Source organism: Salmo salar, chromosome 01 (genome assembly GCF_965601325.2).
Source record: "Salmo salar chromosome 01, fSalSal1, whole genome shotgun sequence".
Taxonomy (NCBI): Eukaryota; Metazoa; Chordata; class Actinopteri; order Salmoniformes; family Salmonidae; genus Salmo; species Salmo salar.
In genome coordinates this window covers 102,898,108-102,923,570 of record NC_138291.1, presented here as the reverse complement: position 1 = coordinate 102,923,570, position 25,463 = coordinate 102,898,108, and the positions used below count along the sequence as shown (strand labels likewise).

The window sequence follows — 25,463 nt, the reverse complement described above, 5'->3', positions numbered from 1 at the left end:
GTGCCCAAACAGTTCGAGCTTCTACTTCTAAAAAGCCACCTTTCCAGAAATAAGTCTCTCACTGTTGCCACTTGCTGTAGACCCCCCTCATCCCCCAGTTGTGCCCTGGACTCCATATGCGAATTGATTGACCCTCATTTATCTTCAGAGTTCTTACTGTTAGGTGACCTAAACTGGGATATGCTTAACACCTCGGCCGTCCTACAATCTAAGCTAGATGCCCTCAATCTCACACAAATTATCAAGGAACCTACCAGGTACAACCTTAAATCCGTAAACACGAGGCACCCTCATATATCATCCTGACCAACCTGCCCTCTAAATACACCTCTGCTGTCTTCAACCAGGATATCAGCGATCACTGCCTCATTGCCTGCGTCCGTAATGGGTCCGTGGTCAAACGACCACCCTCTCATCACTGTCAAATGCTCCCTAAAACACTTTGGGTAGCAGGCCTTTCTAATCGACCTGGCCTGGGTATCCTGGAAGGATACTGACCTCATCCCGTCAGTAGAGGATGCCTGGTTATTCTTTAAATGTGATTTCCTCACCATCTTAAATAAGCATGCCCCATTCAAAAAATGTAGAACTAAGAACAGATACAGCCCTTGGTTCACTCCAGACTTGACTGCCCATGACCAGAAGAAAAACATCCTGTGGCATACTGCATTAACATCGAATAGCTCCCGTGATATGCAACTTTTCAGGGAAGTTAGGAACCAATATACATAGTCAGTTAGGAAAGCTAAGGCAAGCTATTGCACATTTTTCAAAGAAATTTGCATCCTGTAGCACAAATTCCAAAAAGTTTTGGGACACTGTAAAGTCCATGGAGAATAAGAGCACCACCTCCCAGCTGTCTACTGCACTGAGGCTAGGAAACACTGTCACCGCCGATAAATCCACGATAATCAAGAATTTCAAAAAGCATTTTTCTACGGCTGGCCTTGCTTTCCACCTGGCTACCCCAACCCCGGCCAACAGCTCTGCACCCCCCGCAGCAACTTGCCCAAGCCCCCCTCCCCCGCTTCTCCTTCACTCAAATCCAGATAGCTGATGTTCTGAAAGAGCTGCAACATCTGGACCCCTACAAATCAGCTGGGCTAGACAATCTGGACCCTCTCTTTCTAAAATTATCCGCTGCAATTGTTGCAACCCCTATTACTAACATGTTCAACCTCTCTTATCGTCTGCGTTCCCTAAAGATTGGAAAGCTGCCGCGGTCATCCCCCTCTTCAAATGGGGAGACACTAGAGAGACACTAAGTTTTTCCTAGGTAAAGCCCCGCCTTATCTCAGCTGACTGGTCACCATAGCAACACCCACCCGTAGCACGCGCGCCAGCAGGTATATTTCACTGGTCAACCCCAAAGCCAACTCCTCCTTTGGCCGCCTTTCCTTCCAATTCTCTGCTGCCAATGACTGGAACGAATTGCAAAAATCACTGAAGCTGGAGACTTATCTCCCTCACTAACTTTAAGCACCAGCTGTCAGAGCAGCTCACCGATCACTGCACCTGTACACTGCCCATCTGTAAATAGCACACCCAACTACCTCATTCCCCAAATTATTTATTTTTGCTCTTTTTGCACCCCAGTATCTCTACTTGCACATCATCATCTGTACATCTATCATTCCAGTGTTAATGCAAATTGTAATAATTTCGCCACTCTGGCCTATTTATTGCCTTACCGCCCTAATCTTACTACATTTGCACACACTGTATATAGATTTTTCTATTGTGTTTTCTTTCAATTGTGTTATTGACTGTACGTTTGTTTATCCCATGTGTTAATATTAATAATAAATTGCTGTGTTTTTACCTCGTACATGTGCACATCGACTTAGTGCTGGTACTCCCTGTATATAGACAAGTTATTACCTCGTACACCTGCACATTGACTCTGTACTGGTAACTCAAAATCCCCAGTTTTCTAGAAAACACGTCTGGAAGTTTCCCGGAATAAGCAGGAAATCCAGAATCCTCCAACCAGGATTTCTGATATGGCAACCCTAGTTAAGAATCAGGCTTCCCTAACTCTGTTTTACTCCTCTCCTCTATCCCTCAGGGTCTGTTCCGGAACTTCAACGATGCCTTCCTGCCCCTGTTGAAACCACACATGGAGCGTCTGGTGGCCGATACACACGAGAGCAAACAGCGTTGTGTAGCTGAGATCACCTCTGGACTGATCAGAGGCAGCAAGCACTGGAGCTATGGCAAGGTAGGGGAGAGGAAGGAACACACTCTGGAGCTATGGCAAGGTAGGGGAGAGGAAGGAACACACTGGAGCTATGGAAAGGTAGGGGAGAGGAAGGAACACACTGGAGCTATGGAAAGGTAGGGGAGAGGAAGGAACACACTGGAGCTATGGAAAGGTAGGGGAGAGGAAGGAACACACTGGAGCTATGGAAAGGTAGGGGAGAGGAAGGAACACACTGGAGCTATGGAAAGGTAGAGGAGAGGAAGGAACACACTCTGGAGCTATGGAAAGGTAGAGGAGAGGAAGGAACACACTGGAGCTATGGAAAGGTAGAGGAGAGGAAGGAACACACTCTGGAGCTATGGAAAGGTAGTGGAGAGGAAGGAACACACTGGTGCTATGGAAAAGTAGGGGAGAGGAAGGAACACACTGGAGCTATGGAAAGGTAGAGGAAGGAACACATTGGAGCTATGGAAAGGTAGTGGAGAGAGACATACGCTGTGGTCACACACCATGCTTATAATCAGTGCTTTACATATTTGCACTTGCCATTTGCAAGGTCGTCGTTGGATAAATAAAAGTTGAATATTTGTTAAGTCCTTGACCTTTGACCTATGTTCCCCTCCCAGGTGGAGAGTCTGTGGGAGCTGCTGTGTCCTCTGATCCGTACAGCTCTGAACAACATCACTGTAGAAACCTACGCTGACTGGGGCACCTGCATCGCCACAGCCTGTGTAAGCTGCTAGCCCTCCCATCCCTCTCATTCAGCAGTCCATTTCTTTCAGGTTCTTTCTCAATTGGTACTTCTTCTATTCCCAATTGCATCCTCTCCCCTTGTTTCCTTCTCGAAACGCAGTAGAGGAGAAGGCCTGAATGGGAGGGGAACTTGGATCTTCTCTTCCAATACATTTTGAGAAGAAGGCGAAGAGTGAAGAATTGAGGACAGATATTGAGAAATAGCCTCCTGTATCTTCTGTCTAGTACTTGCCTGGCCTGTTAATTTCCTGCTTCCATGCTGTTGACATTTGACCTTGTTATTGTTCAGGAGAGCAGACATTGACTTTAGGTTGGTTGTGTTGTACAGGAGAGCAGAGACCCCAGGAAGCTCCACTGGTTGTTTGAAATGCTGATGGAATCTCCAGTCAACGGGGAGGGGGGATCCTTCGTAGATGCCTGGTAAGGAAAAACTTTGCCTCCTTTAATTCTCATCCTAGACAGTGTCTTGGTGTTTTTGTGGAAGGGTGTATTTATTCTGCTCCATATATGCTCAGATGACTAGTCCTGCATGGAAGAGATGTGCTGTGTTTGAATACTCATACTAACTGTACTTTTTGTGATGTAAATTGAGTATGTAGTGTGCTTATTGGTCATAGTATGGATATAGTTAGTGTGCCAAAAGTTCCCGGATGTCATACTAAATTTGCCAAAATATGAGGTATACAAGCAGTGGACACTATTTCCGTGCTTTTAGAGCCCATAATACAATTCTTCAGAGAATGGGCGTGGCTTCACAACGGTTTCAGATTTCAAGAAAATGACGGCGAATATGCAGCCGATTTGCGCCGAAGTCCGACGAGAGCGGATACAATTTCATTGCTTTAACTAATTATGACAAATGTTAAGATATTTTTAGCAATGTAATGAAGTAATGACTTTTCAAATAAGTTACGTTGGCTGACAATTTGTTAGCTATGCTTTCCCTACGAACCGCAACATATCATTACAGCACTATGTACCGGTATGTTAGCTAGCTACCTAACGTTAGTAGGCTAGTACTAATACGTCGAACTTGCCAGTATATTCGAACGCTTGGCTCAACCCTACTCCTCGGCCAGAGGGTCCAGTGTGCGCTCTGAATGCTCCGAGAGCGAAACACTCTGAATTTACTAGCGGACAATCTGACAACGCTCTGAATTTACGTACGCCCAGAACGCACTCCAGATTGAATTTACGAACACACCTGAAGTCGTAAAAGGTCTGGCTAGTAATTTGTTATGCTAACAAGCCAGCACGAGGTTGCATAGCCACAGCATCAACTTCCGGTAGACAGGCAAAGTACGCTCAACTGAAAGGATACTGGTTGTTTACAGTATACTAAAATGAACTAATATTATGTAGTGTATATACCCATTAAGTATGTAGTATACAGTATGTTAGTATGGGTATTCGAACACCGCTATGGAGTCTGGGTCGGTGATGGTTTCTTGGTTTGTTTGTCTGTGTAAAATGTTTGTGAGTGAAGAATATTCTCCTTGTTAGACAATAAAAAAAAAGATTATTTTATTGTTCTCTCCTGTCCAGTCTTCTGTGTACTCTGCAGGGAGGCCTGACTTAGCAGGAGGGTTAGGTGTGTGTGTAACTCTCCTCTCTCCTGTCCAGTCGTCTGTATGTGCTGCAGGGAGGCCTGGCTCAGCAGGAGTGGAGGGTCCCTGAGCTGCTCCACAGACTGCTGCAGTACCTAGAGCCCAAACTCACACAGGTCTACAAGAACGTCCGTGAGCGCATCGGAAGGTAGGACCTCGCCTACACATTGCACAAACATTTTCATTGCTGATGCTGTTGTCCATAGCAGCTTACTGCCACTTGCCACATTGGTCATAGTTCATTCAGCTAGGTATCTAACCACACGTCAGTCATAGTTCATTCAGCTAGGTATCTAACCACACGTCAGTCATAGTTCATTCAGCTAGGTATCTAACCACACGTCAGTCATAGTTCATTCAGCTAGGTATCTAACCACACGTCGGTCATAGTTCATTCAGCTAGGTATCTAACCACACGTCAGTCATAGTTCATTCAGCTAGGTATCTAACCACACGTCAGTCATAGTTCATTCAGCTAGGTATCTAACCACACGTCAGTCATAGTTCATTCAGCTAGGTATCTAACCACACGTCGGTCATAGTTCATTCAGCTAGGTATCTAACCACACGTCAGTCATAGCAGGTAAACATTTGTCCGTAACTTTTCAAACAGGTTGGCCAAGAGATCACCTTATGCTTTTTATGTAAAACCAGGTAGAATTGTTGAATTTATCATTCATGAGAGTGCTGAAAGAGGTAGAGACAAGCAAACTGTCGAAAAAGAGGAATACATCAAAAATGTAGACCTAAATACAAAACTCTAGATTCATGAATTAACTAAAGGTGTTAATCTCCCTCTGCCTCCTCTTTCGCGCTCTTTCCTCTCTCCAGCGTCCTCACCTACATCTTCATGATAGACGTCAACCTGCCATACACCCAGCCCACGGCCTCGCCCCGCATCAAGGAGTTCACAGAGCGAGTACTGCTGCGCCTCAAACCCCTGACGGAGGGGGACGAGGAGATCCAGAACCACGTGGTAGAGGAGAACGATGTGGGGGAGCAGGACGAGAGGACACAGGCCATCAAACTACTGAAGACAGGTACGACCCCTAACCCATCAAACTACTGAAGACAAGTACGACCCCTAACCCATCAAACTACTGAAGACAGGTACGACCCCTAACCCATCAAACTACAAAAGACAGGTACAACCCCTAACCCATCAAACTACTAAACGCCAGTACGACCCCTAACCCAGTTCGTCAAACTACTGAAGACAGGTCAGGGATATAGTTGATGGAGCTAATAAACCCATGTGTAAAGCCAAGAGAAAAGAGTCCCGGCTCACTGGATCACTGCACGATGCAGATTTCAGTAATTGAATATGCCAAACGTTTAGTTATGAAGACCTTCGTCAGAGCATACGATGTAAAAGGTTATGTATGTGTTTCCAGTACTCAAGTGGCTGATGGCCAGTGCTGGACGCTCCTTCTCCACGGCCGTTCCAGAGCAGCTCCAGTTGCTACCACTGCTGTTCAAGGTGGGTGGGTCAAGAAAGGAAGAAACCTTGAGAGGAACCATACTGCTGGGAGGTCTATCATCCTCTGGCTGAATGCTAACAACCCTCATCTGTCTCCTCTTGTAGATCGCTCCGGTGGAGAATGATGACAGTTATGATGAGCTGAAGAGGGATGCTAAGACCTGTCTGTCTCTGATGTCCCAGGGACTACTCTACACAGAGCAGATACCACTGGTCCTGCTGGCCCTGCAAGAGGTGTGTGCACACACAAAAAAACAGGCCAGACTCATCTATAACCACTTTCTCCATTCACTGCAAGCTCCAAAGAGAAAAATGTTAAAAAACATGTCAAATCCCCCATTGTCAAGACTCTGGTTCTAACTACTCTCTGAGCCTCTGCAAAATGTTTGTTTGAAGTTGCTCTGAGTTTTGTGGTACGTACACACTGGATGCTGTTCTCTCTGGATTACGTTACAGCAGTTTGTGGTACACGCTGGATGGTGTTCTCTCTGGATTACGTTACAGTAGTTTGTGGTACACGCTGGATGGTGTTCTCTCTGGATTATGTTACAGTAGTTTGTGGTACACGCTGGATGCTGTTCTCTCTGGATTATGTTACAGTAGTTTGTGGTACACGCTGGATGCTGTTCTCTCTGGATTACGTTACAGTAGTTTGTGGTACACGCTGGATGCTGTTCTTTCTGGATTATGTTACAGTAGTTTGTGGTACACGCTGGATGCTGTTCTCTCTGGATTATGTTACAGTAGTTTGTGGTACACGCTGGATGCTGTTCTCTCTGGATTACGTTACAGTAGTTTGTGGTACACGCTGGATGCTGTTCTTTCTGGATTATGTTACAGTAGTTTGTGGTACACGCTGGATGGTGTTCTCTCTGGATTATGTTACAGTAGTTTGTGGTACACGCTGGATGCTGTTCTCTCTGGATTACGTTACAGTAGTTTGTGGTACACGCTGGATGCTGTTCTCTCTGGATTACGTTACAGTAGTTTGTGGTACATGCTGGATGGTGTTCTCTCTGGATTACGTTAGTAGTTTGTGGTACACGCTGGATGCTGTTCTCTCTGGATTACGTTACAGTAGTTTGTGGCATGCATTCTATACAGTGCTGACGTCCCTACAGATCATTACCGTCATGTTGAAATTAACATGGTTCCGTTATGTTCCAGATAGCAGGCAGCAGTTCGTGGCATGCACGCTACACGGTGCTGACGTACCTACAGATCATGGTCTTCTACAACCTGTTCACCTTTATGAGCGACCAGGGAGCCGTCAACGACGTCAGAGCACTGGTCATACGCCTACTGGAGGACGAGCAGCTGGAGGTAATACACACACACACACACACAAATCCTGGACATGCTGTTTTCGACCCTTTCTCTCTCGCTCCCCCCGCTGTCTCGACCTCTGAATGCTCAGCTATGAAAAGCCAACTGATATTTTACTCCTGAGGTGATGAACTGTTGCACCCTCTACAATCACTGATTATTATTTGACCCTGCTGGTCATCTATGAACGTTTTGAACATCTTGAGGAACAATCTGGCCTTCATCGCCATGTACTCTTATCTCCACCGGCACAGCCAGAAGAGGACTGGCCACCCCTCAGAGCCTGGTTCCTCTCTAGGTTTCTACCTAGGTTCTTGCCTTTCTAGGTAGTTGTTCCTTCTGTTTAAGCACTTTGTGACATCTGCTGATGTAAAAAGGGTTTTATAAATACATTTGATTGAATGTAGAAAATGAGTTCAACAGAGAGGATGATCATAGTACACAACAGACTGAATGACAGATGGTGTCATGACTGAAGAAGACAGAATGGTAGATGGGTAGGTCTGGAGGTTACAGATCACATTGAAGAAGACAGAATGGTAGATGGGTAGGTCTGGAGGTTACAGATCACATTGAAGAAGACAGAATGGTAGATAGGTAGGTCTGGAGGTTACAGATCACATTGAAGAAGACAGAATGGTAGATGGGTAGGTCTGGAGGTTACAGATCACATTGAAGAAGACAGAATGGTAGATAGGTAGGTCTGGAGGTTACAGATCACATTGAAGAAGACAATGGTAGATGGGTAGGTCTGGAGGTTACAGATCACATTGAAGAAGACAGAATGGTATGTCTGGAGGTTACAAGGTGTGTGTGTGTGTGTGTGTGTGTGTGTGTGTGTGTGTGTGTGTGTGTGTGTGTGTGTGTGTGTGTGTGTGAGATCACAGGCCCTCTCCTCCCTGTCTTACAGCACTCTTCATCCTTATTCTCCCCCTCCGGTCCCCCTCTCACTTGTTGCTATGGAAACCACAGACTGCAGGAGTATTCTGTTGCTATGGGGAGGGGATAAGGGGGAGGGTGATGTAGGCTTTTCTGTATTTCTATTCAGAAAAAATACCCCAGATGACCTGTCCTCTAGTCTAATGACCTGTCCTCTAGTCTAATGACCTGTCCTCTAGTCTAATGACCTGCCCTCTAGTCTAATGACCTGCCCTCTAGTCTAATGACCTGCCCTCTAGTCTAATGACCTGCCCTCCTATATATATAGTCTGAGCTGCCCTCTATGTGTGTATATATATGTCTGACCTGCCCTCCTCTATGTATATATATATATATATATCTGACCTGCCCTCCTCTATGTGTATGTATATATGTCTGACCTGCCCTCCTCTATGTGTATGTATATATGTCTGACCTGCCCTCCTCTATGTGTATGTATATATGTCTGACCTGCCCTCCTCTATATACAGTGGGGAGAACAAGTATTTGATACACTGCCGATTTTGCAGGTTTTCCTACTTACAAAGCATGTAGAGGTCTGTCATTTTTATCATAGGTACACTTCAACTGTGAGAGACGGAATCTAAAACAAAAATCCAGAAAATCACATTGTATGATTTTTAAGTAATTAATTTGCATTTTATTGCATGACATAAGTATTTGATCACCTACCAACCAGTAAGAATTCCGGCTCTCACAGACCTGTTAGTTTTTCTTTAAGAAGCCCTCCTGTTCTCCACTCATTACCTGTATTAACTGCACCTGTTTGAACTCGTTACCTGTATAAAAGACACCTGTCCACACACTCAATCAAACAGACTCCAACCTCCCCACAATGGCCAAGACCAGAGAGTTGTGTAAGGACATCGGAGATAAAATTGTAGACCTGCACAAGGCTGGGATGGGCTACAAGACAATAGGCAAGCAGCTTGTTGAGAAGGCAACAACTGTTGGCGCAATTATTAGAAAATGGAAGAAGTTCAAGATAACGGTCAATCACCCTTGGTCTGGGGCTCCATGCAAGATCTTACCTCATGGGGCATCAATGATCATGAAGAAGGTGAGGGGTCAGCCCAGAACTACACGGCAGGACCTAGTCAATTACCTGAAGAGAGCTGGGACCACAGTCTCAAAGAAAACCATTAGTAACACACTACGCCGTCATGGATTAAAATCCTGCAGCGCACGCAAGGTCCCCCTGCTCAAGCCAGCGCATGTCGAGGCCCGTCTGAAGTTTGCCAATGACCTTCTGGATGATCCAGAGGAGGAATGGGAGAAGGTCATGTGGTCTGATGAAACAAAAATAGAGCTTTTTGGTCTAAACTCCACTCGCCGTGTTTGGAGGAAGAAGAAGGATGAGTACAACCCCAAGAACACCATCCCAACCGTGAAGCATGGCGGTGGAAACATCATTCTTTGGGGATGCTTTTCTGCAAAGGGGACAGGACGACTGCACCGTATTGAGGGGAGGATGGATGGGGCCATGTATCGCGAGATCTTGGCCAACAACCTCCTTCCTTCAGTAAGAGCATTGAAGATGGGTCGTGGCTGGGTCTTCCAGCATGACAACGACCCGAAACACACAGCCAGGGCAACTAAGGAATGGTTTCGTAAGAAGCATCTCAAGGTCCTGGAGTGGCCTAGCCAGTCTCCAGACCTGAACCCAATAGAAAATCTTTGGAGGGAGCTGAAAGTCCGTATTGCCCAGCGACAGCCCCGAAACCTGAAGGATCTGGAGAAGGTCTGTATGGAGGAGTGGGCCAAAATCCCTGCTGCAGTGTGTGCAAACCTGGTCAAGAACTACAGGAAATGTATGATCTCTGTAATTGCAAACAAAGGTTTCTGTACCAAATATTAAGTTCTGCTTTTCTGATGTATCAAATACTTATGTCATGCAATAAAATGCAAATTAATTACTTAAAAATCATACAATGTGATTTTATGGATTTTTGTTTTAGATTCCGTCTCTCACAGTTGAAGTGTACCTATGATAAAAATGACAGACCTCTACATGCTTTGTAAGTAGGAAAACCTGCAAAATCGGCAGTGTATCAAATACTTGTTCTCCCCGCTGTATATAGCCTGACCTGCCCTTCTGTATACAGTCTGACCTGCCCTCCTGTATATAGTCTGACCTGCCCTCCTGTATATAGTCTGACCTGCCCTCCTGTATATAGTCTGACCTGCCCTCCAAAATATATATATATAGTCTGAACTGCCCTCCTCTCTCTCTCTCTATATATATATATATACTGCTCGAAAAAATAAAGGGAACACTAAAATAACACATCCTAGATCTGAATGAATGAAATAATCTTATTAAATACTTTTTTCTTTACATAGTTGAATGTGCTGACAACAAAATCACACAAAAATAATCAATGGAAATCCAATTTATCAACCCATGGAGGTCTGGATTTGGAGTCACACTCAAAATTAAAGTGGAAAACCACACTACAGGCTGATCCAACTTTGATGTAATGTCCTTAAAACAAGTCAAAATGAGGCTCAGTAGTGTGTGTGGCCTCGACGTGCCTGTATGACCTCCCTACAACGCCTGGGCATGCTCCTGATGAGGTGGCAGATGGTCTCCTGAGGGATCTCCTCCCAGACCTGGAATAAAGCATCCGCCAACTCCTGGACAGTCTGTGGTGCAACGTGGCGTTGGTGGATGGAGCGAGACATGTTGTCCCAGATGTGCTCAATTGGATTCAGGTCTGGGGAACGGCCGGCCAGTCCATAGCATCAATGCCTTCCTCTTGCAGGAACTGCTGACACACTCCAGCCACATGAGGTCTAGCATTGTCTTGCATTAGGAGGAACCCAGGGCCAACCGCACCAGCATATGGTCTCACAAGGGGTCTGAGGATCTCATCTCGGTACCTAATGGCAGTCAGGCTACCTCTGGCGAGCACATGGAGGGCTGTGCGGCCCCCCAAAGAAATGTCACCCCACACCATGACTGACCCACCGCCAAACCGGTCATGCTGGGGGATGTTGCAGGCAGCAGAACGTTCTCCACGGCGTCTCCAGACTCTGTCACGTCTGTCACGTGCTCAGTGTGAACTTGCTTTCATCTGTGAAGAGCACAGGGCGCCAGTGGCGAATTTGCCAATCTTGGTGTTCTCTGGCAAATGCCAAACGTCCTGCACGGTGTTGGGCTGTAAGCACAACCCCCACCTGTGGACGTCGAGCCCTCATACCACCCTCATGGAGTCTGTTTCTGACCGTTTGAGCAGACACATGCACATTTGTGGCCTGCTGGAGGTCATTTTGCAGGGCTCTGGCAGTGCTTCTCCTGCTCCTCCTTGCACAAAGGCGGAGGTAGCGGTCCTGCTGCTGGGTTGTTGCCCTCCTACGGCCTCCTCCATGTCTCCTGATGTACTGGCCTGTCTCCTGGTAGCGCCTCCATGCTCTGGACACTACGCTGACAGACACAGCAAACCTTCTTGCCACAGCTCGCATTGATGTGTCATCCTGGATGAGCTGCACTACCTGAGCCACTTGTGTGGGTTGTAGACTCCGTCTCATGCTACCACTAGAGTGAAAGCACCGCCAGCATTCAAAAGTGACCAAAACATCAGCCAGGAGGCATAGGAACTGAGAAGTGGTCTGTGGTCCCCATCTGCAGAACCACTTCTTTCTTGGGGGTGTCTTGCTAATTGCCTATAATTTCCACCTGTTGTCTATTCCATTTGCACAACAGCATGTGAAATTTATTGTCAATCAGTGTTGCTTCTTAAGTGGACAGTTTGATTTCACAGAAGTGTGATTGACTTGGAGTTACATTGTGTTTAAGTGTTCCCTTTATTTTTTTGAGCAGTGTATATATAGTCTGACCTGCCCTCCTGTATGTATGTATGTATGTATGTATGTATGTATGTATGTATGTATGTATGTATGTATGTATTTTTTTGAGCAGTGTATATATAGTCTGACCTGCCCTCCTCTATTTGTGTGTGTGTGTGTGTGTGTGTGTGTGTGTGTGTGTGTGTGTGTGTGTGTGTGTGTGTGGTGTGTGTGTGTGTGTGTGTGTGTGTGTGTGTGTGTGTGTGTGTGTGTGTGTGTGTGTGTGTGTGTGTGTGTGTGTGTGTATTTTTTTGAGCAGTGTATATATAGTCTGACCTGCCCTCCTCTATTTGTGTGTGTGTGTGTCTGACCTCGCTACCACTCCACGCTCGCTCGCTCTCCCTGCTCTCTTTCCCTGCTCTCTCTGGCTCCATCTCAAGAGTGTTGGAGGATAAGGTCCAACTATGGTCCCTCCCCTCAGCCCTTCACTGCATTTTGAGGAGGAGACGAGTTTAGATGGAGCTTCTGTCTGTTGAGCAGATCTGGTCAGTACAGACTGGACCAGCCAGCTCCACATATGTATGTAGAAATAATGAACCCTCTTTCCTTCTCTCCCCCAGGTGAGGGAGATGGCTGCCACCACTCTGAGCGGTTTCCTTCAGTGTAACTTCCTGTCCATAGAGGGCCCCATGCAGAGCCACTTTGAGGCCCTCTGCAAGACCCGCCTGCCCAAGAAGAGGAAGAGGGAGCTGGGCTCCGTGGTGGACACCATCCCTTCTGGAGGTAGCTACTAACTGTCCAATCCATTACTTAGAGCACACACTTTCCCTGACTGTGTTACTATGGGGCAGCAGGTAGCCTAGCGGTTAAGGTTGCTGGTTCGAATCCCCGAGCCGACTTGGTGAAAAATCTGTCTGTGCCCATGAACAAAGCACTTAACCCTAATTGTACCCATAAGTCACTCTTGATAACAGTGTCTGCTAAGTGACAAACATGTTAATTAGAGGTCGACCGATTAATCGGAATGGCCGATTTAATTAGGGCCGATTTTCAAGTAATCGGTAATCTGCGTTTTTTGACACCGATTATGGCCGATTACATTGCACTCCACGATGAGACTGCGTGGCAGGCTGACTACCTGTTATGCAAGTGCAGCAAGGAGCCAAGGTAAGTTGCTAGCTAGCATTAAACTTATCTTATAAAAAACAATCAATCTTAACATAATCACTAGTTAACTACACATGGTTGATGATATTACTAGTTTATCTAGCTTGTCCTGCGTTGCATATAATCGATGCGGTGCCTGTTAGTTTATCATCGAATCACAGCCTACTTCGCCAAACGGGTGATTTAACAAGCGCATTTGCGAAAAAAGCACTGTCGTTGCACCAATGTACCTAACCATAAACATCAATGCCTTTCTTTAAAATCAATACACAAGTATATATTTTTAAACCTGCATATTTAGTTAATATTGCCTGCTAACATGCATTTCTTTTAACTAGGGAATGTGTCACTTCTCTTGCATTCTGTGCAAGCAGAGTCAGGGTATATGCAGCAGTTTGGGCCGCCTGGCTCGTTGCGAACTGTGTGAAGACCATTTCTTCCTAACAAAGACCGTAATTAATTTGCCAGAATTGTACATAATTATGACATAACATTGAAGGTTTTACAATGTAACAGCAATATTTAGACTTAGGGTTGCCACCCTTTAAGTAAAATACGAAACGGTTCTGTATTTCACTGAAAGAATAAACGTTTTGTTTTCTGAATTATAGTTTCCGGATTTGACCATATTAATGACCTGAGGCTTGTATTTCTGTGTGTTATTATATTATAATTAAGTCTATGATTTGATAGAGCAGTCTGACTGAGCGGTAGTAGGCAGCAGCAGGTTCGTAAGCATTCATTCAAACAGCACTTTCCTGCGTTTGCCAGCAGCTCTTCTCTGTGCTTCAAGCATTGCGCTGTTTATGACTTCAAGCCTATCAACTCCCGAGATTAGGCTGGCAATACGATAGTGCCTATAAGAACATCCAATAGTCAAAGGTATATGAAATACAAATGGTATAGAGCGAAATAGTCCTATCATTCCTATAATAACTACAACCTAAAACTTCTTACCTGGGAATATTGAAGACTCATGTTAAAATGAACCACCAGCTTTCATATGTTCTGAGCAAGGAACTTAAACGTTAGCTTTTTTAACATGGCAAATATTGCACTTTTACTTTCTTCTCCAACACTGTGTTTTTGCATTATTTAAACCAAATTGAACATGTTTCATTAACTTCTTACATCTAGGCATTCCGCTAGCGGAACCCCGTTCCGCCAGCGGAACCCCTAGCCAATGGGATCGCATGGCGTGAAATACAAAAACAACTAAAATACCACAATTCAATTTTCTCAAACATACGACTATTTTTACACCATTTTAAAGATATACGTCTTCTGAATCCAACCACTTAGTCTGATTTCAAAAAGGCTTTACAGCGAAAGCAAAACTTTAGATTATGTTAGGATACCACCACAGCAAAAAAACAACAACACAGCCATTTTCCTAGCAAGGACAGCCATTTTCCAAGCAAGGGTAGCCATTCAAAAGCACAAAACCAGCTAAAATTATGCACTAACCTTTGACCATCTTCATCAGATGACACTCCTAGGACATTGTTAGACAATACATGCATTTTTTTGTTCCATCAAGTTCATATTTATATTTAAAAAAAAAAACATTTTACATTGGCGCGTGATGTTCAGAAAATGTATTCACCCCAAAATTTCCGGTGAATGTGCACCATAATTTACAGAAATACTCATCATAAACGCTGACACAATATATAACAATTAATTAAAGAAGTATAGATTAAATATTCCTTTATGCAAACGCTTTGTCAGATTTCAAAATAACTTTACGGAGAAAGCACATTGTTCAATATTCTGAGTACTGGGCCCCAAGCTATTCAGTTAGCCGTCCAGCCACGGCATCCACAAAACGCTGAAATATGTTAAAAATATTATCTTACCTTTGCTGATCTTCGGCTGAATGCACTCGGAAGGTCTCCCACTTCCACAAGAAATGTTCATTTGTTCGATAAAGTCCATAATTTATGTCGAAATAAATTCGTTTTGATGGCGCATCCAGATCACCATTCCAAAATGCATCTATCCACCATCGACGAAAAGTTATAAAGTTCCCTCAGCGTTTGTAGAAACATGTCAAACCATGTTCACAATCAATCTTTAGGGTGTTTTAAACGTAGAATTTCGATAATATTCCAACCGGACAATAGCAGATTCATTACAGAAGAAAAATAAAAATGGCTAGCCCTGCGTGAGCGCACGAGGTAAGTCAATGACACCAGGTCGACCACTTACTGTTCCGGGTATTATTCAATCAAATTGCATTGTAGAAGCCTCAAACAAGGTTCTAATGACTGACATCTAGTGGAAGCCTTAGGAAGTGCAATATGACATCACAGACACTGTAGTTTAGATAGAACATCATTTGAAATGACTACAACCATGTGAGGTCAAACTTCCTGGTTGGATTTTTCTCAGGTTTTTACCTGCCATATGAGTTCTGTTATATTCACAGACATCATTCAAACAGTTTTAGAAACTTCAGTGTTTTCTATCCAAATCTACTAATAATATGCATATTCTACCTTCTGAGTCTGAGTAGGAGGCAGTTTAATTTGGGTACGTTTTTCATCCGGCCGTGAAAATACTGCCCCCTATACTCAACAGGTTAAGGGCCTACCCCAAACTGTTGCCACAAAGTTAGAGGCACATATTTGTCTAGAATGTCATTGTATACTGTAGCGTTAAGATTTCCCTTCCCTGGAACTAAGGAAAACATGAAACCATGAAAAACAGCCCCAGACCATTATTCCTCCTCCACTAAACTTTACAGTTGGCACTATGCATTGGGGCAGGTAGTGTTCTCCTGGCATCCGCGCATGGTGATAGGCTTGTGTGTGGCTGCTTGGCCATGGAAACCCATTTCATGAAGCCCCCGACGAACAGTTCTTGTGCTGACGTTGCTTCCAGGCAGTTTGGAACTTTGCAACCAGTGACAGACTATTTTTATGCCCTCCTGCACTCGGCGGTCCCGTTCTGTGTCCTACCATGTCGCGGCTGAGACGTTGTTGCTCCTAGACGTTTCCGCTTCACAATAACAGCACTTACAGTTGACCAGGGCAGCTCTAGCAGGGCAGAGATTTGACGAACTGACTTGTTGGAAAGGTGGCATCACGTTGAAAGTCACTGAGCTCTTCAGTAAGGCCATTCTACTGCAATGTTTGGAGATTGCATGGCTGTGTGCTCAATTTTATATACCTTTCAGCAACGGGTGGGGCTGAAATAGTCAAATCCACTAATTTGAAGGGGTGTCCACATACTTTTGTACATTTACTGTATCTTCATTTTAAGTGGCACACTAGTGTGGGTATTAGAACATAGCTGTCTACAGCCAACGGTCAATTGTTTACTTGGAACACAGTTGCCATGGTTGTGTTAGATAAACTTCAAAAAAGCATTTGTCTTGACCTTGCTGAACATGTTCTAGCTCAGTTTTTCAATGCCCACCCCCCGTGTGTGTGTAGATCTAGTGAGGCGACATGCTGGAGTGTTAGGTCTGAGTGCCTGTATCCTGTCCAGCCCCTACGACGTTCCCAGCTGGATGCCCCAGCTACTGATGAACCTGAGCGTCCACCTCAACGACACACAGCCCATTGAGGTGAGGAGGACTAACACACACAGCTCAACGACATGCTCTCTGTCACTCTCCCTCTCGCTCTCTCTCGCCCCTGAATCTCGCGCTCTCTCTCGCGCCCCTGAATCTCGCTCTCTCTCTCGCGCCCCTGAATCTCGCGCTCTCTCTCGCGCCCCTGAATCTCGCGCTCTCTCTCTCTCTCTCGCCCCTGAATCTCGCGCTCTCTCTCTCTCTCTCGCCCCTGAATCTCGCGCTCTCTCTCTCTCTCGCCCCTGAATCTCGCGCTCTCTCTCTCTCGCCCCTGAATCTCGCGCTCTCTCTCTCTCGCCCCTGAATCTCGCGCTCTCTCTCTCTCGCCCCTGAATCTCGCGCTCTCTCTCTCTCGCCCCTGAATCTCGCGCTCTCTCTCTCGCCCCTGACTCTCGCGCTCTCTCTCTCGCCCCTGAATCTCGCACGCTCGCTCTCTCTCGCCCCTGAATCTCGCACGCTCGCTCTCTCTCGCCCCTGAATCTCGCACGCTCGCTCTCGCTCCTGAATCTCTCTCTCTCTCTCCCCTGAAGATGACTGTGAAGAAGACCCTGTCTAACTTCCGGCGGACTCATCATGACAACTGGCAGGAACACAAACAGCAGTTCACTGACGACCAGCTGCTGGTTCTGACCGACCTGCTGGTCTCTCCCTGCTACTATGCCTAGATACCTGGTAGGACACACACTCCCATCCTAAAATGCTCACTCATTGTAGATCAATTCAAACGTATGCTTGGGTGGAAACCTCACCAACACAAGTTACAGTACATTATAAACTACAAGGCACCAATCATTAATCCAGCCGTCCATTTGGTCTCTCTTTAGGGCCCTGGTACAACTTTCAGATGGAGATTGTTATGTTTTCTTAACGGAGGAACGACACCCTGAATGCCCTCTCTGAGCCACTCAACAGTTCCTCACTCTGTTATTAGTCTGGGAAAGCCTCAGACTGAACAGAACAGGGCCTTATTCACAAAGCGTCTGAGTACAATTGCTGATTTAGGATCAGTTTTGCCTTTCAGATCGTATTGAATACCATTATATGGACATGGTGACCTGATCCTCGATCAGCAGCGCTACTCTGAGACGCTGTGTGAATACCAGAACAGACGAGCCTGCATGAGGGGAGACGGGCCTCACGTCCAGGTCCCTGCCCTCTGACCAGACCAACGGACGACACCTGGGTCGTTTTCACTAGGCACCAAACGTAATGAAACGAGGAGGAACTACCTGGATGTTTCCTTAGAAAAAGGTTTTTGCTACGTTGTGCCATAACGAATACAACCCTGTACCCTGAGGACCTTGAGAAGGGGGAGGGGGGAATATGCATACGTAATGGATGGATGGAATAAAATAGAGTTGTGTATTTGTTTTAGTGCTCATTTACATTTCTACTATACTTAATATTTAAGGATAAACCATAGCATGGATGATTGATCTGCAGTTTGTAATATTACTGTAATATTACTGTAATGTTACTGTACAGTTGATTTCTCTTGTTCTTTTCCTTTGTGTGTCTGTGGGGAAGTGGAATGCTTGACGAAGATGCCTGCAGGTTTCCCCCCTATCTCTGGTCCAACATGTAGTGCGTGTTCCCCCATTAGTGCACCACTACGCCGTAGGACCAGAGCTAGTTTCCCCCGTACTATTGCTCTCAGTACAACATCCCCTCAATGTTATCAACTCTGCACCAACTAACTATATTATCCCACTAGAGCAAGGCTCTCCAGTCCTGTTCCTGGGGAGCTGCCGTCCTGTACGTTTTCACTATGACCCTAATCTAGCACACCTGATTCTAATAACTACGTGGTTGATCAGCTGAATTAAGATAGTTACAACTGGGGTTGGAGTGAAAACCTAGCTCCCCAGGAACAGGTAGCTCTCCAGGAACAGGGTTGGAGTTAAAACCTACAGGAGGCTAGCTCTCCAGAAACAGGGTTGGAGAGACCTGCTCTAGAGGATAGGAACCATATTGTCCCAGGTCTCCAGTGAAGTGTTCTTAGCCACAGTCTATGTGTTCAGATGATCGTTCATTATCATTTAGATTAGGAGTGTTTCACAAATGGACTCTTTTCCTTTTAGTGCACTACTTTTGACCAGGGCCCATAAGGCTCTGATCAAAAGTAGTGCACTATATAGGGAATAGGGTGTCATTTGGGACATTTTAACCTGGCACACACATTTACATACTTGGATGTTTGTGTACTTTGTTTATCTCTGCTATATGCATATTTTATTATGTGTATATAACATGTGTATGTAACATAAATGCACAAACATGTTTATTTATTTGTTTGAAGTGCTGATTTTATTATTCTTAGAGTTGCTGGTAATGAAAGCTTTTGGTTTGTGAGTAGATTGTTCAGCTTGTTAGTGACGGAGCATTTGATGTAATCTGCTCTCGCTTGGGCAATGATGACTATATAGCAGAGTGAGTGTGTGAGTGTGTGTTCATTCCTCAAGGCTATGTGCACGGTTTTCAGCTGATGAGTACAGTTTAATCATCATGGCATGTCTAAACCCCTCTCAAAATCCCAAGGGACTCGTTTCCCGGACACAGGTCAAGCCTGGTCCTGGACTAAAAAAACATGATAATTGTTGAGTCTCCATTGAAACAAAGCTTTTTAGTCCAGGACTAGGCTTGATCTGTGTCTGGGAAATGGGGCCCAAGGAATAGCCAAACATCCTGTCCACCACCTTAGCATCGCACCCCTTCCCCTCTACTCCTCAATATAACATTGTTCTCCATTCTTTTTTAAAACCCCTAGTGAGAGATTTATTTTGGATTCAATATTTACTTTTCCATGAAGACTTGAAAATCTAGTCGCATTGGTTCAGTGTAGTACTTCACACCTGTTCAGTGTAGTACTTCACACCTGTTTAGTGTAGTGCCAAAACTGCAGTGATTCTTTTTAGATGTACTGTTTTCTGAAGAAAATAAAGAAATTCATGGAGTTTGTAACAAACTTTTTTGTGTGTCTTTGTGCTGGTTGGTTCTGGGATGGCTCCTATTCAGTGGTGTAAAGTATTTAAGTAAAAATACTAAAGTAGTTTTTGGGGGTATCTGTATTTTACTTTACTATTTATATTTTTGACAACTTTTACTTCACTACATTCCTAATGAAAATAATGTACATTTTACTCCATACATTTTCCCTGACACCCAATAGTACTGGTTACATTATGAATGCTTAACAGGACAGGAACATGGCCCAATTCATGCACTTATCAAGAGAACATCCCTACTGCCTCTGATCTGGTGGACTCACTAAACACAAATGCTTCAATTGTAAATTTTGTCTGCACTCAAATATGCAATTTTGGCTCCCAAGTGGCGCAGTGGTCTAAAGCACTGCGTCTCAGTGCTAGAGGCGACACTACAGGTTCGAATGCAGGCAGGACCACAACCTGCCGTGATTGGGAGTCCCATAGGGTGGCGCTCAATTGGGCCAGCGTCGTCCGGTTTTGGCTGATGTAGGCCGTACATTGTAAATAAGAATTTGTTCTTAACTGATATGCTTAGTTAAAGGTTAAATAAAAAAGATAATTGGGTACTTTTTCCACCACTGCTCCTATTGAAGTTAGTCACAGCGACATGTATCCTCTATAGTGCAGCAGTAATACAGTTCCTATACCTTCATATCAAGTACATCTTTGATGTGCAGTGCTAATTGTGCAATATTAGATGGCACTTTGACTGGTTTTACCGTAGCCTACCAGGTTGAGAGGGTACCTTAATCCATCGAGGGCTAGGAGTTGGGTCTCAATGTACAAAGATACTGTACCCTACAAAGAGAGGGAATTCTAGAACGAGTTGGAACCCAATATTACCTAAATGTATTTCTAGACTAAATGTTGCAGCATATCGCCCATGAGAATGGATTCGTATCCTTCTGATTCCGTTAGAATGAGATGTTCAAGCTAGAGGTTGACAGCCCAAGGCAGTAACTGATACCCGCAAACGCTGATGTTAAAGATGTACAAACATTAAATAGAAATAGTGACACGAATATATGCACAGTTAATAACATACATGGAGTACCAGTATCGAGTCGAATATGTGGTTAGCTGACATGTAAAATACCTATCCAGGCCTGGTAAGATCTGGCATGCGTCAGCAATACCTAGGCAGGGGAACGCGCCCAGTACTGTATGTCGTATCCCACGTCTTACCGATGAACTGCGCCCGGTCTTCGTCTTCTCCCGGATAAAAACAAAAATGGATACTTCACATCGACAATAAAATACACGCTCTTTTTGAATGTTATACTGTGAATAAAAGTGCGTGTGGTTATAATGCATGCGGACGGTAAGTTGCCAATTCCGAATTTGAAAATGTAACCTATGGGTTGTATAACAATTAGGCCTATGTCTATTTTCGCGTATTTTTTTTCTCTATTAGCGTTCACATCAATATGACAATGCCTTTATCATTTTCAAGTAAGCCGCAATATTAGGTTGCATACAGAATATAAATATCGTATATTATTGCTTCTGATTATCTGTGAAGGAATACTTCGGTGTTTTTTTTTTTCGTTTTCTAATGCCTGTAGCTGTGGTGGTGGCTGGATGGAGAGCAACACCTTGAGTATTGTATTGGTTTTCATAACCATAATCAAATGACCATGATGACTCGACTATCATATTGAAATCGTTTTGGATCGGAGCATTCACACGCACAGACAGATAAATGCAGATGCGGTAAGCCTGTATGTTTCACTAAATAAATGTGATAATTTTAGAATTCCATGTACATTTTCATTATCGATAGTCCTACACAAAAGCTGCACCTCCTATTGTCGTCGTAAGTTCAGCCACATTCTATCATTCTATCCAAATCTATTGTGTAAACATATATGAAAAACCCTCGACAATAATGATAGAAGGATTAGATTACTGTGTAGTCTACACATTTTATTTGCTTGCTCTTGCTTCAGCCTAGGCCAATTTAGACTTCAGTGTTTGTCTGGCAGTAAGGGGAGGGCTTTTTCCATTGAAAGAGCAGAATTATTATCATTCACAATGGTCCTCATAGATGTATTTCATTGTAATAATATGGTGTTGTACTAAACTCAGATTCCTCTGTTTCTATGTAGAAATCTGGGGTCTTTCTCATGACCAAGGGGACCATGTCAATGGAGGAGACAGCAGATACCTTCGCCATCCTGTTCAGTGAAATGATGTGAACACCTGTGAGGCTGTTCTCCAGTCTTTACTAACCCAATGGAGAATCTCCATTCAAACAGCTTTTTAGTCCAGGACTAGGCTTAATCTGTGTCCGGCAAACCAGCCCTATGTGTATGATGAATGTGACCAGTCTGCCGTCAGTCTGCCACCACCACACCTACAACAGCAGCCTGGGCCCGAGGTGCGTGGGTTGAAAAGAAAAAGACACATTTCTGTGAAATGTAAGAAATATGTATCAGCCATCTTCTCCTCCTCCCTCTAGGTCCTCCTCCTCTTCCTCCCCTGGCTGGGCCCTGATCCACACGGCTACCCTCACTTCCTGCTCCCTCCTCCTCATCTTCATCTTCTTTCTGGGCTCTTACGGCAACCTGGTGGTGTTCCTCTCCTTCTTCCACCCGGCCTTCCGCAAGTTCCGCACCAACTTCGACTTCATGATCCTGAACTTATCATTCTGTGATATGATTATATGTTGCGTGACTGCGCCAATGTTCGCATTGGTGCTTTTCCTGGACTCAGGTCAGTAGACTGTATTTACCATAGAATTTGGAATAACAATACCATTCTGGAACTTTGAGGATTTATAACATAGCCTCTATAGTCATTTCATAGGATCTCTATGATATTTACTTCCTTTTGTTCTTGTCTCTTGCTTCAGCTAAGACACTAGGCCCTGTCTGTCTGTTTTGGGTGGCAGGTAGCCTAGTGGTTAGAGCGTTAGAGCATGTTCGAATCCCAGAGCCGACAAGGTGAAAAATCTGTTGATGTACCCTTGAGCAAGGCACTTAGCCCTTATTGCTTGTAAAAATGCTTCAGGATTGCAGTTGATAATGGCTGACCCTGGCCGTGACCTCACTCTCCGAGGCTATCTCGGGGAGTTGGTATATGCCAAAAAAAAACTTTTCTAATTCACATGCATATAATACACACTTGTGTGAAATAGGATGAATGTAATCACCCACCTAATTATTATTATTATTCTGTTGTGTGCCTATTTGAGTTTGCTTGGCTTAATAAACCAATAGAAAAGTCCCAAAACTGCAAACTGTTCCCATCTAGCACTCCATGCTGACTCAACCAAATGATCCAAGTATTTTAAAGTATTTTTCCAAGTATTTGAACCCTGGTCTGATTCTTGAAGGTTTGCAAAAGTCTAAAGAGTAAACTATTTTTTGTTCCAGGAGGAGGGGGTGGCGTGTCAAAGACTTTTTGCTTCACCTTCCACCTGACCAGCTCTGCCTTCATCATCATGTCTCTGGAGACGGTAGCTGTAATCGCCCTCCATCGGCTCCGTATGGTCCTGGGCCAGCAGCCCAACCGCATGGCCTCGCTCCCCTGTACTCTGGCTCTCACCGCCCTCCTCTGGACCTCTAGCTTTACTATGGCTGCCCTGCTCACCCTGCGAGCCTACCCCATGAAGGAGGGACCATGCCTGCCTCACTTCGGCCTAACGGGTGGGCCAGCAAGGGTGGTTCTATATGTCTACCTGGCAGACTTTGCCTTCTGTGTGGCGGTGGTGTCTGTCTGCTACCTGATGATCGCTCAGACGCTGAGGAAGAACGCACAGGTGAGGGAGGGAGGGATGACATTTGATTTTCGTGTCAGGTAAATCACCTTAGCGACCCACCCCTTGCGGGATTATTTGACACGTTTTTAAGAAACTTTAGTCACACTTAATTTCTTAGAACTTGCTATAAGCATGTATAAAGCGAAATAATGTGTTATGACTTATATCATGTTATGTCTCTCTATGCTAAGTGGTTGTTCCCATCCTGTCCCCAGGTGAGGAAGTGCCGCGTCATCACTGTAGACGCCACGCGCCCGCCGCTACCACAAACCCCTCCCCCGCTCATGGCGGCCGGCTTAGAGAGCATGCAGTGTGCCGTCCAGGTTCCTTCACTCTACCGCAACCAGACCTATAACAAGCTCCAACACATTCAGACTCACTCCTACACTAACAGACCCACCAGCCAGGGTCTAGTACCTGGGGCTGCCCAGGGAGCTACCTGCTGCCAGCTTGTCTCTACAGTCAACCTGGCCACAGTTAAAGACTCCAAGGCTGTAGTAACCTGTGTGGTGATTGTATTCTCCGTCCTTCTCTGTTGCCTCCCCATGGGCGTCTCCTTAGCCCAGGACGTCCTCTCTCCAGAGAGCAGCTTCGCTCACTACCAGTTCGAACTGTGCGGTTTCGCGCTCATCTTCCTCAAGTCGTGCATCAACCCATTCGTGTACTCTCGCAACAGTGCCGGGCTTCGCCGGCGTGTCCTCTGCTGCCTTCAATGGGTGGCGCTGGTGTTCCTCTGCTGCAAGCACAAGACGCGGCTCCATGCCATGGGTAAAGGCAGTCTCGAGGTCAACCGTAACAAGTCCTCGCACCACGAGACCAACTCTGCCTATGTCCTCTCACCCAAGCCACAAAGGAGACTGGTGGATCAAGCCTGTGGACCCAGTCACTCCCGGGACTGTGCCCCCAGTCCGAGAGCTACGGGCGGGCATGGTGGGCGTAAGCCCCGGCCCCCTAGCACCTCCACCCCCATCAACACCCGTATCGAGCCCTACTACAGTATCTACAACAGCAGCCCCTCTGCAGGACCCGGCTCCCCTACCAACAGTCTGCAGCCTGCTGCCAACTCCTCCTCCTCCCAGGCCTTTGGGTTCAATAAGTCCTACGTTGCCATGCACTATCACATCCACCAGGAGGTGCTGCAGGACGTTGAGAGCACCTCAGCCCATAAGATACCCATACCTTCAGTCTGACTAACCACCATGATTGATTGGATCCCTTCAGTCTAAACTGATGAATAACCTTGGCTTAGACCTGAAGATTTGTGTTGGCTCGCCAATCTAATGCCAATAGGCTTTAGTTCAGTGGGCTAACATAGTCTTGTGGTTCTGCTGGACTTTGAGAGCACCTCAGTGCATCAGATCTCCATACCTTCAGTCTAACTTACCACAATGATTTATACATGAATTGATTTGTTTATTGATCAGATACTGTACTTTGAGTGTAACCTAGCCACCATGCTGAAACTGGAGAGGGATTGGGAATATAGATCAGGGATGCTAACAGTTACTATAATATTATACGACTATTACCACAAGACACCAGAGAGTAAAGGGATACCAATTGTCTGAATATCATGTGGTATTGAACTGTTAGAGGTAAAGAATAACCCCCATTGACTTTAGAATATAAAATGGGCTCTTAGTGTAGAGGGAGAGAAACAGTACTGATCCCATTTTGTTATTGATGTTACTGAAATAAGTGGAATCCATTTTTACACTGACATGACATTTTTCATATTGTACAATTTAATGGTCTTTCTCGTCATAATAATACTGTATTTGTGAGTCTCATACATGTTCTATGATATCAGTAAATGTTTTGCAAGTGCAATGTGTCCAGTGAGCTCCTGGCAAAGAAAATATCTAAATT

General features: G+C 45.1%; 2 protein-coding genes across 3 annotated transcripts in view; both read left to right on the top strand.

Moving 5' to 3' along the window:
• LOC106611227 (proteasome activator complex subunit 4B) overlaps nucleotides 1–19,809 on the top strand; it is a 92,629-nt gene extending 72,820 nt beyond the window's left edge. For both annotated transcript variants that reach the window (XM_014211221.3, XM_045724975.2), the window contains 12 exons: nucleotides 2,069–2,221; nucleotides 2,830–2,934; nucleotides 3,285–3,376; nucleotides 4,580–4,711; nucleotides 5,395–5,603; nucleotides 5,958–6,043; nucleotides 6,149–6,277; nucleotides 7,211–7,366; nucleotides 12,718–12,880; nucleotides 16,705–16,838; nucleotides 17,375–17,516; nucleotides 17,669–19,809. In XM_014211221.3, coding sequence (XP_014066696.2) covers nucleotides 2,069–2,221; nucleotides 2,830–2,934; nucleotides 3,285–3,376; nucleotides 4,580–4,711; nucleotides 5,395–5,603; nucleotides 5,958–6,043; nucleotides 6,149–6,277; nucleotides 7,211–7,366; nucleotides 12,718–12,880; nucleotides 16,705–16,838; nucleotides 17,375–17,509 — 1,494 coding nt within the window. In that variant the 3' untranslated portion in view covers nucleotides 17,510–17,516; nucleotides 17,669–19,809. The remainder of the gene's footprint in view (nucleotides 1–2,068; nucleotides 2,222–2,829; nucleotides 2,935–3,284; nucleotides 3,377–4,579; nucleotides 4,712–5,394; nucleotides 5,604–5,957; nucleotides 6,044–6,148; nucleotides 6,278–7,210; nucleotides 7,367–12,717; nucleotides 12,881–16,704; nucleotides 16,839–17,374; nucleotides 17,517–17,668) is intronic.
• A 656-nt stretch (nucleotides 19,810–20,465) lies between these two features.
• Nucleotides 20,466–25,428, top strand: LOC106611202 (putative G-protein coupled receptor 75). The gene is made up of 6 exons (XM_082978438.1): nucleotides 20,466–21,152; nucleotides 21,397–21,544; nucleotides 21,940–22,211; nucleotides 22,293–22,546; nucleotides 23,209–23,594; nucleotides 23,810–25,428. Exons 3-6 carry the CDS (start codon nucleotides 22,138–22,140, stop codon nucleotides 24,782–24,784), a joined length of 1,689 nt encoding a protein of 562 aa, XP_082834564.1. The 5' UTR covers nucleotides 20,466–21,152; nucleotides 21,397–21,544; nucleotides 21,940–22,137; the 3' UTR covers nucleotides 24,785–25,428.
• Nucleotides 25,429–25,463: the final 35 nt, after the last annotated feature.